The sequence below is a fragment of the Oncorhynchus keta genome, chromosome 35, assembly GCF_023373465.1.
Source record: "Oncorhynchus keta strain PuntledgeMale-10-30-2019 chromosome 35, Oket_V2, whole genome shotgun sequence".
NCBI lineage: Eukaryota > Metazoa > Chordata > Actinopteri > Salmoniformes > Salmonidae > Oncorhynchus > Oncorhynchus keta.
Window position 1 is genome coordinate 3,491,041 of NC_068455.1, and position 16,848 is coordinate 3,507,888.

Sequence of the window (16,848 nt, forward strand, 5' to 3'; positions counted from 1 at the left end):
ATAGCAGGATGAACAGGTTATATAGCATGATGAACAGGTTATAGCAGGTTATAGCAGGATGAACAGGTTATAGCATGATGAACAGGTTATAGCATGATGAACAGGTTATAGCAGGTTATAGCATGCTCTACCAACTGAGCTACAGAAGGACCACAAAGCATGATGAACAGGTTATAGCAGGATGAACAGGTTATAGCAGGATGAACAGGTTATATAGCATGATGAACAGGTTATAGCATGATGAACAGGTTATAGCAGGTTATAGCATGATGAACAGGTTATAGCAGAATGAACAGGTTATAGCAGGTTATAGCATGATGAACATGTTATAGCAGGATCACAGGACACCACACTGATTGTTTTCTTGGCGATTGTTCGCTGAGCTAGAGTGCCTCTTGTTCTAACATTCCTCCTGAAAGCCTCTGTGTCGTTGGTCTCTGGCCACACATAGTTCAACCTCAGTGAGACAAAGAGACAGAGACTATGATAAATGACTGGTACCACCAGCATCTTTCTGATAAATGACTGCATTGTGTCTGTAGGGGTAAACAACATGTCTGATACAGACAAGAGGGAGTGAACCGTAACCCTCACTCCTCTGACCCCACCGATGGGATTTAGTTAGATCACTACACTGCTACAAAAAAAGGGGTTCTTCGGATGTCACAATAGGAGAACCCTTTTTGGTTCCAGGTAGAACTCTTTTGGTTCCAGGTAGAACTCTTTTGGTTCCAGGTAGAACTAATTTTGGTTCCAGGTAGAACTAATTTGGGTTCCAGGTAGAACTCTTTTGGTTCCAGGTAGAACTCTTTTGGTTCCAGGTAGAACTCTTTTGGTTCCAGGTAGAACTCTTTTGGTTCCAGGTTTTGGTTCCAGGTTGAACCCTTTTTAGTTCCAAGTAGAAACACTCTGTTGAAAGGGATCCTCACGGAACCCAAAAGGGTTCAACAACTATTGTAGAACCGCTAGGTCTTATTATGGTATGTAAAACAGCTAGGTGTTATTATGGACTGGTATGTAGAACAACTAGGTCTTATTATGGACTGGTATGTAGAACAGCTAGGTCTTATTATGGACTGGTATGTAGAACAGCTAGGTCTTATTATGGACTGGTATGTAAAACAACTAGGTCGTATTATGGACTGGTATGTAGAACAGCTAGGTCTTATTATGGACTGGTATGTAGAACAGCTAGGTCTTATTATGGACTGGTATGTAAAACAACTAGGTCGTATTATGGATTGGTATGTAGAACAACTAGGTCTTATTATGGACTGGTATGTAGAACAGCTAGGTCTTATTATGGACTGGTATGTAGAACAGCTAGGTCTTATTATGGACTGGTATGTAAAACAACTAGGTCGTATTATGGACTGGTATGTAGAACAGCTAGGTCTTATTATGGACTGGTATGTAGAACAGCTAGGTCTTATTATGGACTGGAATGTAAAACAACTAGGTCGTATTATGGACTGGTATGTAGAACAACTAGGTCTTATTATGGACTGGTATGTAGAACAGCTAGGTCTTATTATGGACTGGTATGTAAAACAACTAGGTCTTATTATGGTATGTAAAACAACTAGGTCTTATTATGGACTGGTATGTAAAACAGCTAGGTCTTATTATGGTATGTAAAACACCTAGGTCTTATTATGGACTGGTATGTAAAACAGCTAGGTCTTATTATGGACTGGTATGTAGAACAGCTAGGTGTTATTATGGACTGGTATGTAAAACAGCTAGGTCTTATTATGGTATGTAAAACAGCTAGGTCTTATTATGGTATGTAAAACAACTCTTGTAGAACAGCTAGGTGTTATTATGGACTGGTATGTAGAACAGCTAGGTGTTATTATGGACTGGTATGTAGAACAGCTAGGTGTTATTATGGACTGGTATGTAGAACAGCTAGGTGTTATTATGGACTGGTATGTAGAACAGCTAGGTGTTATTATGGTATGTAGAACAGCTAGGTCTTATTATGGACTGGTATGTAGAACAGCTAGGTCTTATTATGGACTGGTATGTAAAACAGCTAGGTGTTATTATGGACCTGTATGTAGAACAGCTAGGGCTTATTATGGACTGGTATGTAAAACAGCTAGGTGTTATTATGGACTGGTATGTAGAACATCTAGGTCTTATTATGGACTGGTATGTAAAACAACTAGGTCTTATTATGGACTGGTATGTAAAACAGCTCGGTCTTATTATAGACTGGTATGTAAAACAGCTAGGTCTTATTATGGTATGTAAAACAGCTAGGTCTTATTATGGACTGGTATGTAGAACAGCTAGGTCTTATTATGGACTGGTATGTAGAACAGCTAGGTGTTATTATGGTATGTAAAACAACTAGGTCTTATTATGGACTGGTATGTAAAACAGCTAGGTCTTATTATGGTATGTAAAACAACTAGGTCTTATTATGGACTGGTATGTAAAACAGCTAGGTCTTATTATGGACTGGTATGTAAAACAGCTAGGTCTTATTATGGACTGGTATGTAAAACAGCTCGGTCTTATTATGGACTGGTATGTAAAACAGCTCGGTCTTATTATGGACTGGTATGTAAAACAGCTCGGTCTTATTATGGACTGGTATGTAAAACAGCTCGGTCTTATTATGGACTGGTATGTAAAACAGCTCGGTCTTATTATGGACTGGTATGTAAAACAGCTAGGTCTTATTATGGTATGTAAAACAGCTAGGTCTTATTATGGACTGGTATGTAAAACAGCTCGGTCTTATTATGGACTGGTATGTAAAACAGCTAGGTCTTATTATGGTATGTAAAACAGCTAGGTCTTATTATGGACTGGTATGTAGAACAGCTAGGTCTTATTATGGACTGGTATGTAAAACAGCTCGGTCTTATTATGGACTGGTATGTAAAACAGCTCGGTCTTACTATGCACTGGTATGTAAAACAGCTAGGTCTTATTATGGTATGTAAAACAGCTAGGTCTTATTATGGACTGGTATGTAGAACAGCTCGGTGTTATTATGGACTGGTATGTAGAACAGCTAGGTGTTATTATGGACCTGTATGTAGAACAGCTAGGGCTTATTATGGACTGGTATGTAAAACAGCTAGGTGTTATTATGGACTGGTATGTAGAACAGCTAGGTGTTATTATGGTATGTAGAACAGCTAGGTGTTATTATGGTATGTAAAACAGCTAGGTCTTATTATGGTATGTAAAACAGCTCGGTCTTATTATGGACTGGTATGTAAAACAGCTAGGTCTTATTATGGACTGGTATGTAAAACAGCTAGGTCTTATTATGGTATGTAGAACAGCTAGGTCTTATTATGGTATGTAAAACAGCTAGGTCTTATTATGGACTGGTATGTAGAACAGCTAGGTCTTATTATGGACTGGTATGTAGAACAACTCTTGTAAAACAACTAGGTCTTATTATGGACTGGTATGTAGAACAACTATTGTAGAACAGCTAGGTCTTATTATGGTATGTAGAACAACTCTTGTAAAACAGCTAGGTCTTATTATGGACTGGTATGTAGAACAGCTAGGTCTTATTATGGTATGTAAAACAGCTAGGTCTTATTATGGACTGGTATGTAAAACCACTCTTGTAGAACAGCTAGGTCTTATTATGGTATGTAAAACAACTCTTGTAGAACAGCTAGGTCTTATTATGGACTGGTATGTAGAACAGCTAGGTGTTATTATGGACTGGTATGTAAAACAGCTAGGTCTTATTATGGTATGTAAAACAGCTAGGTCTTATTATGGACTGGTATGTAGAACAGCTAGGTCTTATTATGGACTGGTATGTAGAACAGCTAGGTGTTATTATGGTATGTAAAACAACTAGGTGTTATTATGGACTGGTATGTAGAACAGCTAGGTCTTATTATGGTATGTAAAACAGCTAGGTGTTATTATGGACTGGTATGTAGAACAGCTAGGTCTTATTATGGACTGGTATGTAAAACAGCTCGGTCTTATTATGAACTGGTATGTAAAACAGCTCGGTCTTATTATGGACTGGTATGTAAAACAGCTAGGTCTTATTATGGACTGGTATGTAGAACAACTATTGTAGAACAGCTAGGTCTTATTATGGTATGTAGAACAACTCTTGTAAAACAGCTAGGTCTTATTATGGTATGTAAAACAGCTAGGTCTTATTATGGTATGTAAAATTGGTCTGTTATAAGACCGTCTGTAAGTCACTGGAAGTCCGTCTGAATTAGATGTAATGACTAAATGACTCAGGCTTCCATGTAAACAGTGGACGCCTGTATGATGTGTGAACTGTACCAGATAGGGGCATTACAGCAAGATAACAAGGCATCGGGGTTGAGGTCAATTCCATTTCAACTCTCGTCAATTCAGAAAGTTAACCAAATTGTAATTACACATTTTGCTCATTGAAAAGCATTGAAGCACTGAAATGTTAGTGTACTTCCTGAATAGACTGGCATTGATCCAAACACCCAATCAATCTGAACTAATTCATGAGCTGTTAACATATTCTAATGAGCTGGTAACATATTCGAATGCACTGTTAACATATTCCAATGAGCTGTTAACATATTCTAATGAGCTGTTAACATATTCTAATGAGCTGTTAACCCATTCTAATGAGCTGTTAACATATTCTAATGAGCTGGTAACATATTCTAATGCACTGTTAACATATTCTAATGAACTGTTAACACATTCTAATGAGCTGGTAACATATTCTAATGAGCTGGTAGCATATTCTAATGAGCTGGTAACATATTCTAATGAGCCGGTAACATATTCTAATGAGCCGGTAACATATTCTAATGAGCTGTTACCATATTCTAATGAGCTGGTAACATAACCAAGGAGCTATATTCTACATAGGCAGATAATTATACAACAACGATATCAAGCAGACACGTTTACATAATCCCCTAATGCAATGAGGCATGGATTAAGCACCAATCTAGATCACAGCTCCGTTAACACAAATTTACCAACTAAAAGATGACAACAACATCCCATAATAAACATCATCAGATGGTGCTCTGTACCTTCCTGGGGGCAGGAGTCTGTCTCATCATATTGGCAAGAGAAGAAGACACACACACGGTCACACACACGGTCACACACACACACACACACACACACACACACACACACACACACACACACACACACACACACACACACACACACACACACACACACACACACACACACACACACACACACACACACACACACACACACACACACACACACTAGGATGAGAGATACTCAGTTACACATTGTGAGAGCACACAGACGGACAGACAGACAGACAGACAGACAGATAGACACAGACGGTCAGACGGCCAGTCAGTGAGGTAGGCAGACAGACAGCCAACAGACAGCAGGCAGTAGCAGCTCAGTTCAGCTCAGACAGGGAAGGAAGCTGTAGCCTGTGCAAATGGCCGCAGATCAGACTCCTTTTTGTTTCTCGCAGCCAGCCCCTCTATAAACCTTTCTGTTTAGTCCTTTCTGTTCCATCCGTGATACAGGGTTGGGTTGCCAGTCGTATAATCACAATGCTCGACTCTGCTCTGCAGGGTTGCCAGATTGTATAGTTTCCTTCGTCAGACCTTCCCTCTTCTCTGTCTGATTAATTCTCTCTCTCTCTGATCTGGCATCCTACTGTGATGAAAAAGGCAAACGCTGTTCTGTTCACCATCCACCTCTCTGTTCTGTTCACACAGAGAAACCTCCCCTCTCCGGCTCGCTCTATCGCTCTCCTGCTCTGTGTCCCTCCTTTTCTCTATCTCACTCACTCTCAATCTTCCCCTTTCTCTCTCCTGTACTCGGTCCCTCCCTTTCTCTCTCTTTCTCTCTCCTGCTCTCTGTGTCTCTCTTTCTCTCTTCTCTTGTGTTCATGGTGATCTGCCAACCACTACCCTGCTCGTACATTACATCATTACTCTGCCCCCCTCCCAGACAGATGGGCAGAGAAGTGGGAGGAGTGAGTTCGTGAGAGGGGGAGGGAGGAGAGAGGTGAAGAGCAGGAGAGGGAGATGGAGAGAGGGGAGGGAGGAGAGAGCTGGAGAGCAGGAGGAGGGAGGTGGAGAGAGGGGAGGGAGGAGAGAGCTGGAGAGCAGGAGGAGGGAGGTGGAGAGAGGGGAGGGAGGAGAGAGCTGGAGAGCAGGAGGAGGGAGGTGGAGAGAGGGGAGGGAGGAGAGCTGGAGAGCAGGAGGAGGGAGGTGGAGAGAGGGGAGGGAGGAGAGAGCTGGGGAGAGGGGGAGGAGAGAGCTGGAGAGAGGGGAGGGAGGAGCGATGTGGAGAGAGGGGGAGAGAGGGGAGGTAGGAGAGATGTGGAGAGGGGAGGGAGGAGCGATGTGGAGAGGAGAGGGAGAAGAAAGACAAATAAAGACAAATAAAATGAGCAGAGGGAGGGTAGAGGAGGGGTAAGGTGATGTACTGAAGGGAGAGTAGAGGAGGGGTAAGGTGATGTACTGAAGGGAGGGTAGAGGAGGGGGAAGGTGATGTACTGAAGGGAGGGTAGAGGAGGGGTAAGGTGATGTACTGAAGGGAGGGTAGAGGAGGGGTAAGGTGATGTATGGAAGGGAGGGTAGAGGAGGGGTAAGGTGATGTATTGAAGGGAGGGTAGAGGAGGGGTAAGGTGATCTATGGAAGGGAGGGTAGAGGAGGGGTAAGGTGATGTACTGAAGGGAGGGTAGAGGAGGGGTAAGGTGATGTATGGAAGGGAGGGTGAGGAGGGGTAAGGTGCTGTGTTGAAGGGAGGGTAGAGGAGGGTAAGGTGATGTATGGAAGGGAGGGTAGAGGAGGGGTAAGGTGCTGTGTTGAAGGGAGGGTAGAGGAGGGGTAAGGTGATCTATGGAAGGGAGGGTAGAGGAGGGGTAAGGTGATGTACTGAAGGGAGGGTAGAGGAGGGGTAAGGTGATGTATGGAAGGGAGGGTAGAGGAGGGGTAAGGTGATGTACTGAAGGGAGGGTAGAGGAGGGGTAAGGTGATGTACTGAAGGGAGGGTAGAGGAGGGGTAAGGTGATGAATGGAAGGGAGGGTAGAGGAGGGGTAAGGTGATGTACTGAAGGGAGGGTAGAGGAGGGGTAAGGTGATGTACTGAAGGGAGGGTAGAGGAGGGGTAAGGTGATGTACTGAAGGGAGGGTAGAGGAGGGGTAAGGTGATGAATGGAAGGGAGGGTAGAGGAGGGGTAAGGTGCTGTGTTGAAGGGAGGGTAGAGGAGGGGTAAGGTGATGTACTGAAGGGAGGGTAGAGGAGGGGTAAGGTGATGTATTGAAGGGAGGGTAGAGGAGGGGTAAGGTGATGTATGGAAGGGAGGGTAGAGGAGGGGTAAGGTGATGTATGGAAGGGAGGGTAGAGGAGGGGTAAGGTGATGTACTGAAGGGAGGGTAGAGGAGGGGTAAGGTGATGTGTTGAAGGGAGGGTAGAGGAGGGGTAAGGTGATGTATGGAAGGGAGGGTAGAGGAGGGGTAAGGTGCTGTGTTGAAGGGAGGGTAGAGGAGGGGTAAGGTGATGTACTGAAGGGAGGGTAGAGGAGTGGTAAGGTGATGTATTGAAGGGAGGGTAGAGGAGGAGTAAGGTGATCTATGGAAGGGAGGGTAGAGGAGGGGTAAGGTGATGTACTGAAGGGAGGGTAGAGGAGGGGTAAGGTGATGTGTTGAAGGGAGGGTAGAGGAGGGGTAAGGTGATGTGTTGAAGGGAGGGTTCTGATGTATGGAAGGGAGGGTAGAGGAGGGGTAAGGTGCTGTGTTGAAGGGAGGGTAGAGGAGGGGTAAGGTGATGTGTTGAAGGGAGGGTAGAGGAGGGGTAAGGTGATGTATTGAAGGGAGGGTAGAGGAGGGGTAAGGTGATGTACTGAAGGGAGGGTAGAGGAGGGGTAAGGTGCTGTGTTGAAGGGAGGGTAGAGGAGGGGTAAGGTGATGTACTGAAGGGAGGGTAGAGGAGGGGTAAGGTGATGTATTGAAGGGAGGGTAGAGGAGGAGTAAGGTGATGAATGGAAGGGAGGGTAGAGGAGGGGTACGTTGATGTACTGAAGGGAGGGTAGAGGAGGGGTAAGATGATGAATGGAAGGGAGGGTAGAGGAGGGGTAAGGTGATGTATTGAAGGGAGGGTAGAGGAGGAGTAAGGTGATGAATGGAAGGAGGGTAGAGGAGGGGTACGTTGATGTACTGAAGGGAGGGTAGAGGAGGGGTAAGGTGATGTGTTGAAGGGAGGGTAGAGGAGGGGTAAGGTGATGTACTGAAGGGAGGGTAGAGGAGGGGTAAGGTGATGTATGGAAGGGAGGGTAGAGGAGGGGCACGTTGATGTACTGAAGAGAGGGTAGAGGAGGAGTAAGGTGATGAATGGAAGGGAGGGTAGAGGAGGGGTAAGGTGATGTATGGAAGGGAGGGTAGAGAGGGGTATAGGTGATGTCTGAAGGGAGGGTAGAGGAGGGGTAAGGTGATGTACTGAAGGGAGGGTAGAGGAGGGGTAAGGTGATGTGTTGAAGGGAGGGTAGAGGAGGGGTAAGGTGATGTATGGAAGGGAGGGTAGAGGAGGGGTAAGGTGCTGTGTTGAAGGGAGGGTAGAGGAGGGGTAAGGTGATGTACTGAAGGGAGGGTAGAGGAGGGGTAAGGTGATGTATTGAAGGGAGGGTAGAGGAGGAGTAAGGTGATGTATGGAAGGGAGGGTAGAGGAGGGGTAAGGTGATGAATGGAAGGGAGGGTAGAGGAGGGGTAGGTGATGTACTGAAGGGAGGGTAGAGGAGGGGTAAGATGTACTGAAGGAGGGTAGAGGAGGGGTAGGTGATCTATGGAAGGGAGGGCAGAGGAGGGGTAAGGTGATGTACTGAAGGGAGGGTAGAGGAGGGGTAAGGTGATCTATGGAAGGAGGGTAGAGGAGGGGTAAGGTGATGTACTGAAGGGAGGGTAGAGGAGGGGTAAGGTGATGTGTTGAAGGGAGGGTAGAGGAGGGGTAAGATGTATGGAAGGGAGGGTAGAGAAGGGGTAAGGTGCTGTTCTTGAAGGGAGGGTAGAGGAGGGGTAAGGTGATGTGTTGAAGGGAGGGTAGAGGAGGGGTAAGGTGATGTATTGAAGGGAGGGTAGAGGAGGGGTAAGGTGATGTACTGAAGGAGGGTAGAGGAGGGGTAAGGTGCTGTGTTGAAGGGAGGGTAGAGGAGGGGTAAGGTGATGTACTGAAGGGAGGGTAGAGGAGGAGTAAGGTGATGAATGGAAGGAGGGTAGAGGAGGGGCACGTTGATGTACTGAAGGGAGGGTAGAGGAGGGGTAAGGTGATGAATGGAAGGGAGGGTAGAGGAGGGGTACGTTGATGTACTGAAGGAGGGTAGAGGAGGGGTAAGGTGATGTTTGAAGGGAGGGTAGAGGAGGGGTAAGGTGATGTACTGAAGGGAGGGTAGAGGAGGGGTAAGGTGATGTATGGAAGGGAGGGTAGAGGAGGGGTAAGGTGATGTATGGAAGGGAGGGTAGAGGAGGGGTAAGGTGATGTACTGAAGGGAGGGTAGAGGAGGGGTAAGGTGATGTATTGAAGGGAGGGTAGAGGAGGGGTAAGGTGATGTATTGAAGGGAGGGTAGAGGAGGGGTAAGGTGATGTATGGAAGGGAGGGTAGAGGAGGGGTAAGGTGATGTACTGAAGGGAGGGTAGAGGAGGGGTAAGGTGATGTGTTGAAGGGAGGGTAGAGGAGGGGTAAGGTGATGTATGGAAGGGAGGGTAGAGGAGGGGTAAGGTGATGTACTGAAGGGAGGGTAGAGGAGGGGTAAGGTGATGTACTGAAGGGAGGGTAGAGGAGGGGTAAGGTGATGTATTGAAGGGAGGGTAGAGGAGGGGTAAGGTGATCTATGGAAGGGAGGGTAGAGGAGGGGTAAGGTGATGTATTGAAGGGAGGGTAGAGGAGGAGTAAGGTGATGAATGGAAGGGAGGGTAGAGGAGGGGTACGTTGATGTACTGAAGGGAGGGTAGAGGAGGGGTAAGGTGATGTGTTGAAGGGAGGGTAGAGGAGGGGTAAGGTGATGTATGGAAGGGAGGGTAGAGGAGGGGAAGGTGATGTCTGAAGGGAGGGTAGAGGAGGGGTAAGGTGATGTACTGAAGGGAGGGTAGAGGAGGGGTAAGGTGATGAATGGAAGGGAGGGTAGAGGAGGGGTAAGGTGCTGTGTTGAAGGGAGGGTAGAGGAGGGGTAAGGTGATGTACTGAAGGGAGGGTAGAGGAGGGGTAAGGTGATGTACTGAAGGGAGGGTAGAGGAGGGGTAAGGTGATGAATGGAAGGGAGGGTAGAGGAGGGGTAAGGTGATGTACTGAAGGGAGGGTAGAGGAGGGGTAAGGTGATGTACTGAAGGGAGGGTAGAGGAGGGGTAAGGTGATGTGTTGAAGGGAGGGTAGAGGAGGAGTAAGGTGATGAATGGAAGGGAGGGTAGAGGAGGGGTAAGGTGATGTACTGAAGGGAGGGTAGAGGAGGGGTAAGGTGATGAATGGAAGGGAGGGTAGAGGAGGGGTAAGGTGATGTACTGAAGGGAGGGTAGAGGAGGGGTAAGGTGATGTACTGAAGGGAGGGTAGAGGAGGGGTAAGGTGCTGTGTTGAAGGGAGGGTAGAGGAGGGTAAGGTGATGTACTGAAGGGAGGGTAGAGGAGGGTAAGGTGATGTATTGAAGGGAGGGTAGAGGAGGAGTAAGGTGATGTATGGAAGGGAGGGTAGAGGAGGGGTACGTTGATGTACTGAAGGGAGGTAGAGGAGGGGTAAGGTGATGTGTTGAAGGGAGGGTAGAGGAGGGGTAAGGTGATGTACTGAAGGGAGGGCAGAGGAGGGGTAAGGTGATGTATTGAAGGGAGGGTAGAGGAGGGGTAAGGTGATGTGTTGAAGGGAGGGTAGAGGAGGGGTAAGGTGATGTGTTGAAGGGAGGGTAGAGGAGGGGTAAGGTGATGTATGGAAGGGAGGGTAGAGGAGGGGTAAGTTGATGCCAGTCTCTCCTGTATCCTAGCAACATGTAGCACATAGGGATGTGTGAACTTTACTCCTCAGCCTGAAGCGGCGCCAGTGAATAGCTGTTCTTGCGGGGCCGACTGATAAAGGCCAGTGAATAGCTGTTCTTGTGGGGCCGACTGATAAGATGCTTCAGGCGGGCCAGTGAATAGCTGTTCTTGTGGGGCCGACTGATAAGATGCTTCAGGAGGGCCAGTGAATAGCTGTTCTTGTGGGGCCGACTGATAAGATGCTTCAGGAGGCCAGTGAATAGCTGTTCTTGTGGGGCCGACTGATAAAGGCCAGTGAATAGCTGTTCTTGTGGGGCCGACTGATAAGATGCTTCAGGAGGGCCAGTGAATAGCTGTTCTTGTGGGGCCGACTGATAAGATGCTTCAGGAGGGCCAGTGAATAGCTGTTCTTGTGGGGCCGACTGATAAGATGCTTCAGGAGGGCCAGTGAATAGCTGTTCTTGTGGGGCCGACTGATAAGATGCTTCAGGAGGGCCAGTGAATAGCTGTTCTTGTGGGGCCGACTGATAAGATGCTTCAGCAGGGCCAGTGAATAGCTGTTCTTGTGGGGCCGACTGATAAGATGCTTCAGCAGGGCCAGTGAATAGCTGTTCTTGTGGGGCCGACTGATAAGATGCTTCAGGAGGGCCAGTGAATAGCTGTTCTTGTGGGGCCGACTGATAAATGGCCAGTGAATAGCTGTTCTCGTGGGGCCGACTGATAAGAGGCCAGTGAATAGCTGTTCTTGTGGGGCCGACTGATAAGATGCTTTACCCACTCTCTGTACTAGTGACTAGTTATTACCCACTCTCTGTACCAGTAACTAGTTATTACCGACCCTCTGTATCAGTAACTAGTTATTACCGACCCTTTGTACCAGTAACTAGTTATTACCTACCCTATGTACCAGTAACTAGTTATTATCCACTAACTGTACCAGTAACTAGATATTACCGACTCTCTGTACCTGTAACTAGTTATTACCGACCCTATGTACCAGTAACTAGTTATTACCGACCCTATGTACCAGTAACTAGATATTACCCACTCTCTGTAATAGTGACTAGTTATTACCCACTCTCTGTACCAGTAACTAGTTATTACCGACCGTCTGTACCAGTAACTAGTTATTACCGACCCTATGTACCAGTAACTAGTTATTACTGACCCTATGTACCAGTAACTAGATATTACCCACTCTCTGTACTAGTAACTAGTTATTACCCACTCTCTGTACCAGTAACTAGATATTACCCACTCTCTGTACCAGTAACTAGTTATTACCCACTCTCTGTACCAGTAACTAGTTATTACCCACTCTCTGTACCAGTAACTAGTTATTACCCACTCTCTGTACCAGTAACTAGTTATTACCCACTCTCTGTACCAGTAACTAGTTATTACCCACCCTCTGTACCAGTAACTAGATATTACCCACTCTCTGTACTAGTGACTAGTTATTACCCACTCTCTGTACCAGTAACTAGTTATTACCGACCCTCTGTATCAGTAACTAGTTATTACCGACCCTTTGTACCAGTAACTAGTTATTACCTACCCTATGTACCAGTAACTAGTTATTATCCACTAACTGTACCAGTAACTAGATATTACCGACTCTCTGTACCTGTAACTAGTTATTACTGACCCTATGTACCAGTAACTAGATATTACCCACTCTCTGTACCAGTAACTAGTTATTACCCACTCTCTGTACCAGTAACTAGATATTACCCACTCTCTGTACCAGTAACTAGTTATTACCCACTCTCTGTACCAGTAACTAGATATTACCCACTCTCTGTACCAGTAACTAGTTATTACCCACTCTCTGTACCAGTAACTAGTTATTACCCACTCTCTGTACCAGTAACTAGTTATTACCGACTCTCTGTACCAGTAACTAGTTATTACCCACTCTCTGTACCAGTAACTAGATATTACCAACCCTCTGTACCAGTAACTAGATATTACCCACTAACTGTACCAGTAACTAGATATTACCTACCCTATGTACCAGTAACTAGTTATTACCTACCCTCTGTACCAGTGACTAGTTATTACCGACCCTTTGTACCAGTAACTAGTTATTACCCACTAACTGTACCAGTAACTAGTTATTACCTACCCTATGTACCAGTAACTAGATATTACCAACCCTCTGTACCAGTAACTAGATATTACCCACTAACTGTACCAGTAACTAGTTATTACCTACCCTATGTACCAGTAACTAGTTATTACCTACCCTCTGTACCAGTGACTAGTTATTACCAACCCTTTGTACCAGTAACTAGTTATTACCTACCCTATGTACCAGTAACTAGTTATTATCCACTAACTGTACCAGTAACTAGTTATTACCTACCCTATGTACCAGTAACTAGTTATTACCTACCCTCTGTACCAGTAACTAGTTATTACCGACCCTTTGTACCAGTAACTAGTTATTACCTACCCTATGTACCAGTAACTAGTTATTACCCACTAACTGTACCAGTAACTAGATATTACCCACTCTCTGTACCAGTAACTAGATATTACCCACTAACTGTACCAGTAACTAGTTATTACTGACCCTATGTACTAGTAACTAGATATTACCCACTCTATGTACTAGTAACTAGTTATTACCCACTCTCTGTACCAGTAACTAGTTATTACCGACCCTCTGTACCAAAATACTCTGAGTTTAATATCAAATAAATACAAATGTTTTGGAATCAGGCTGTCCAATAGTAAAGAATCAGGCTGTCCAATAGTATAGAATCAGGCTGTCCAATAGTATAGCATCAGGCTGTCCAATAGTAAAGAATCAGGCTGTCCAATAGTAAAGAATCAGGCTGTCCAATAGTATAGAATCAGGCTGTCCAATAGTATAGAATCAGGCTGTCCAATAGTATAGCATCAGGCTGTCCAATAGTAAAGAATCAGGCTGTCCAATAGTATAGAATCAGGCTGTCCAATAGTATAGAATCAGGCTGTCCAATAGTATAGAATCAGGCTGTCCAATAGTAAAAATCAGGCTGTCCAATAGTATAGAATCAGGCTGTCCAATAGTATAGAATCAGGCTGTCCAATAGTATAGAATCAGGCTGTCCAATAGTATAGAATCAGGCTGTCCAATAGTATAGAATCAGGCTGTCCAATAGTAAAGAATCAGGCTGTCCAATAGTAAAGAATCAGGCTGTCCAATAGTATAGAATCAGGCTGTCCAATAGTATAGAATCAGGCTGTCCAATAGTAAAGAATCAGGCTGTCCAATAGTATAGAATCAGGCTGTCCAATAGTAAAGAATCAGGCTGTCCAATAGTATAGAATCAGGCTGTCCAATAGTAAAGAATCAGGCTGTCCAATAGTATAGAATCAGGCTGTCCAATAGTAAAGAATCAGGCTGTCCAATAGTATAGAATCAGGCTGTCCAATAGTATAGAATCAGGCTGTCCAATAGTATAGAATCAGGCTGTCTGGGTGTTTCTAGTCTAGGTTACTGGGCCAGAACAGACTGATGTCTGGGTCTGTCTAGTCTAGGTTACTGGGCCAGAACAGACTGAAGTCTGGGTGTGTCTAGTCTAGGTTACTGGGCCAGAACAGTCTGTAGTCTGGGTGTGTCTAGTCTAGGTTACTGGAGCAGACTGAAGTCTGGGTGTGTCTAGTCTAGGTTACTGGGCCAGAACAGACTGAAGTCTGGGTGTGTCTAGGTTACTGGGCCAGAACAGTCTGTAGTCTGGGTGTGTCTAGTCTAGGTTACTGGAGCAGACTGAAGTCTGGGTGTGTCTAGTCTAGGTTACTGGGCCAGAACAGACTGTAGTCTGGGTGTGTCTAGTCTAGGTTACTGACCCAGAACAGTCTGTAGTCTGGGTGTGTCTAGTCTAGGTTACTGGGCCAGAACAGACTGAAGTCTGGGTGTATCTAGTCTAGGTTACTGGGCCAGAACAGTCTGTAGTCTGGGTGTGTCTAGTCTAGGTTACTGGGCCAGAACAGTCTGTAGTCTGGGTGTGTCTAGTCTAGGTTACTGGGCCAGAACAGACTGAAGTCTGGGTGTATCTAGTCTAGGTTACTGGGCCAGAACAGTCTGTAGTCTGGGTGTGTCTAGTCTAGGTTACTGACCCAGAACAGTCTGTAGTCTGGGTGTGTCTAGTCTAGGTTACTGGACCAGAACAGACTGAAGTCTGGGTGTGTCTAGTCTAGGTTACTGGGCCAGAACAGACTGAAGTCTGGGTGTGTCTAGGTTACTGGGCCAGAACAGACTGAAGTCTGGGTGTGTCTTGTCTAGGTTACTGGGCCAGAACAGACTGAAGTCTGGGTGTGTCTAGGTTACTGGGCCAGAACAGACTGAAGTCTGGGTGTGTCTAGGTTACTGGGCCAGAACAGACTGAAGTCTGGGTGTGTCTTGTCTAGGTTACTGGAGCAGACTGATGTCTGGGTTACTGGGCCAGAACAGACTGAAGTCTGGGTGTGTATTGTCTAGGTTACTGGGCCAGAACAGACTGTAGTCTGTAGATCCATTACCAGGGGGGAAATCTGTTCCCATTAAAAATGTAATAACACCAAGAGTCTCTGTCTCATGGAGGAGAAGAGGTAGATGGAGGGATGGCCATAAGGAGGAGAGAAGAGGTAGATGGAGGGATGGCCATAAGGAGGAGAGAAGAGGTAGATGGAGGGATGGCCATAAGGAGGAGAGAGGAGGTAGATGGAGGGATGGCCATAAGGAGGAGAGAAGAGGTAGATGGAGGGATGGCCATAAGGAGGAGAGAAGAGGTAGATGGAGGGATGGCCATAAGGAGGAGAGAGGAGGTAGATGGAGGGATGGCCATAAGGAGGAGAGAAGAGGTAGATGGAGGGATGGCCATAAGGAGGAGAGAAGAGGTAGATGGAGGGATGGCCATAAGGAGGAGAGAGGAGGTAGATGGAGAGATGGCCATAAGGAAGAGAGGGGGATGAATTAGGGGACAGACTGAGGGAGGAGAGAAGAGGTAGATGGAGGGATGGCCATAAGGAGGAGAGAGGAGGTAGATGGAGGGATGGCCATAAGGAGGAGAGAAGAGGTAGATGGAGGGATGGCCATAAGGAGGAGAGAAGAGGTAGATGGAGGGATGGCCATAAGGAGGAGAGAAGAGGTAGATGGAGGGATGGCCATAAGGAGGAGAGAAGAGGTAGATGGAGGGATGGCCATAAGGAGGAGAGAAGAGGTAGATGGAGGGATGGCCATAAGGAGGAGAGAGAGGTAGATGGAGATGGAGGGATGGCCATAAGGAGGAGAGAGGAGGTAGATGGAGGGATGGCCATAAGGAGGAGAGAGGAGGTAGATGGAGGGATGGCCATAAGGAGGAGAGAAGAGGTAGATGGAGGGATGGCCATAAGGAGGAGAGAAGAGGTAGATGGAGGGATGGCCGTAAGGAGGAGAGAAGAGGTAGATGGAGGGATGGCCATAGGGAGGAGAGAAGAGGTAGATGGAGGGATGGCCATAAGGAGGAGAGAAGAGGTAGATGGAGGGATGGCCATAAGGAGGAGAGAAGAGGTAGATGGAGGGATGGCCATAAGGAGGAGAGAGGAGGTAGATGGAGGGATGGCCATAAGGAGGAGAGAAGAGGTAGATGGAGGGATGGCCGTAAGGAGGAGAGAGGAGGTAGATGGAGGGATGGCCATAAGGAGGAGAGAAGAGGTAGATGGAGGGATGGCCATAAGGAGGAGAGAAGAGGTAGATGGAGGGATGGCCATAAGGAGGAGAGAAGAGGTAGATGGAGGGATGGCCATAAGGAGGAGAGGGGGGGTAGATGGAGGGATGGCCATAAGGAGGAGAGAGGAGGTAGATGGAGGGATGGCCATAAGGAGGAGAGGGGGGTAGATGGAGAGATGGCCATAAGGAGGAGAGAAGAGGTAG

General features: G+C 46.3%; 1 protein-coding gene across 1 annotated transcript in view; it reads right to left on the bottom strand.

The window, feature by feature from the left end:
* The window catches only part of LOC118382566 (dynactin subunit 1-like), a 266,523-nt gene that overhangs the window by 201,888 nt on the left and 47,787 nt on the right, over positions 1 to 16,848 (bottom strand). Inside the window, 1 exon segment of the mRNA XM_052495983.1 lies at positions 5,040 to 5,057. Coding sequence (XP_052351943.1) covers positions 5,040 to 5,057 — 18 coding nt within the window.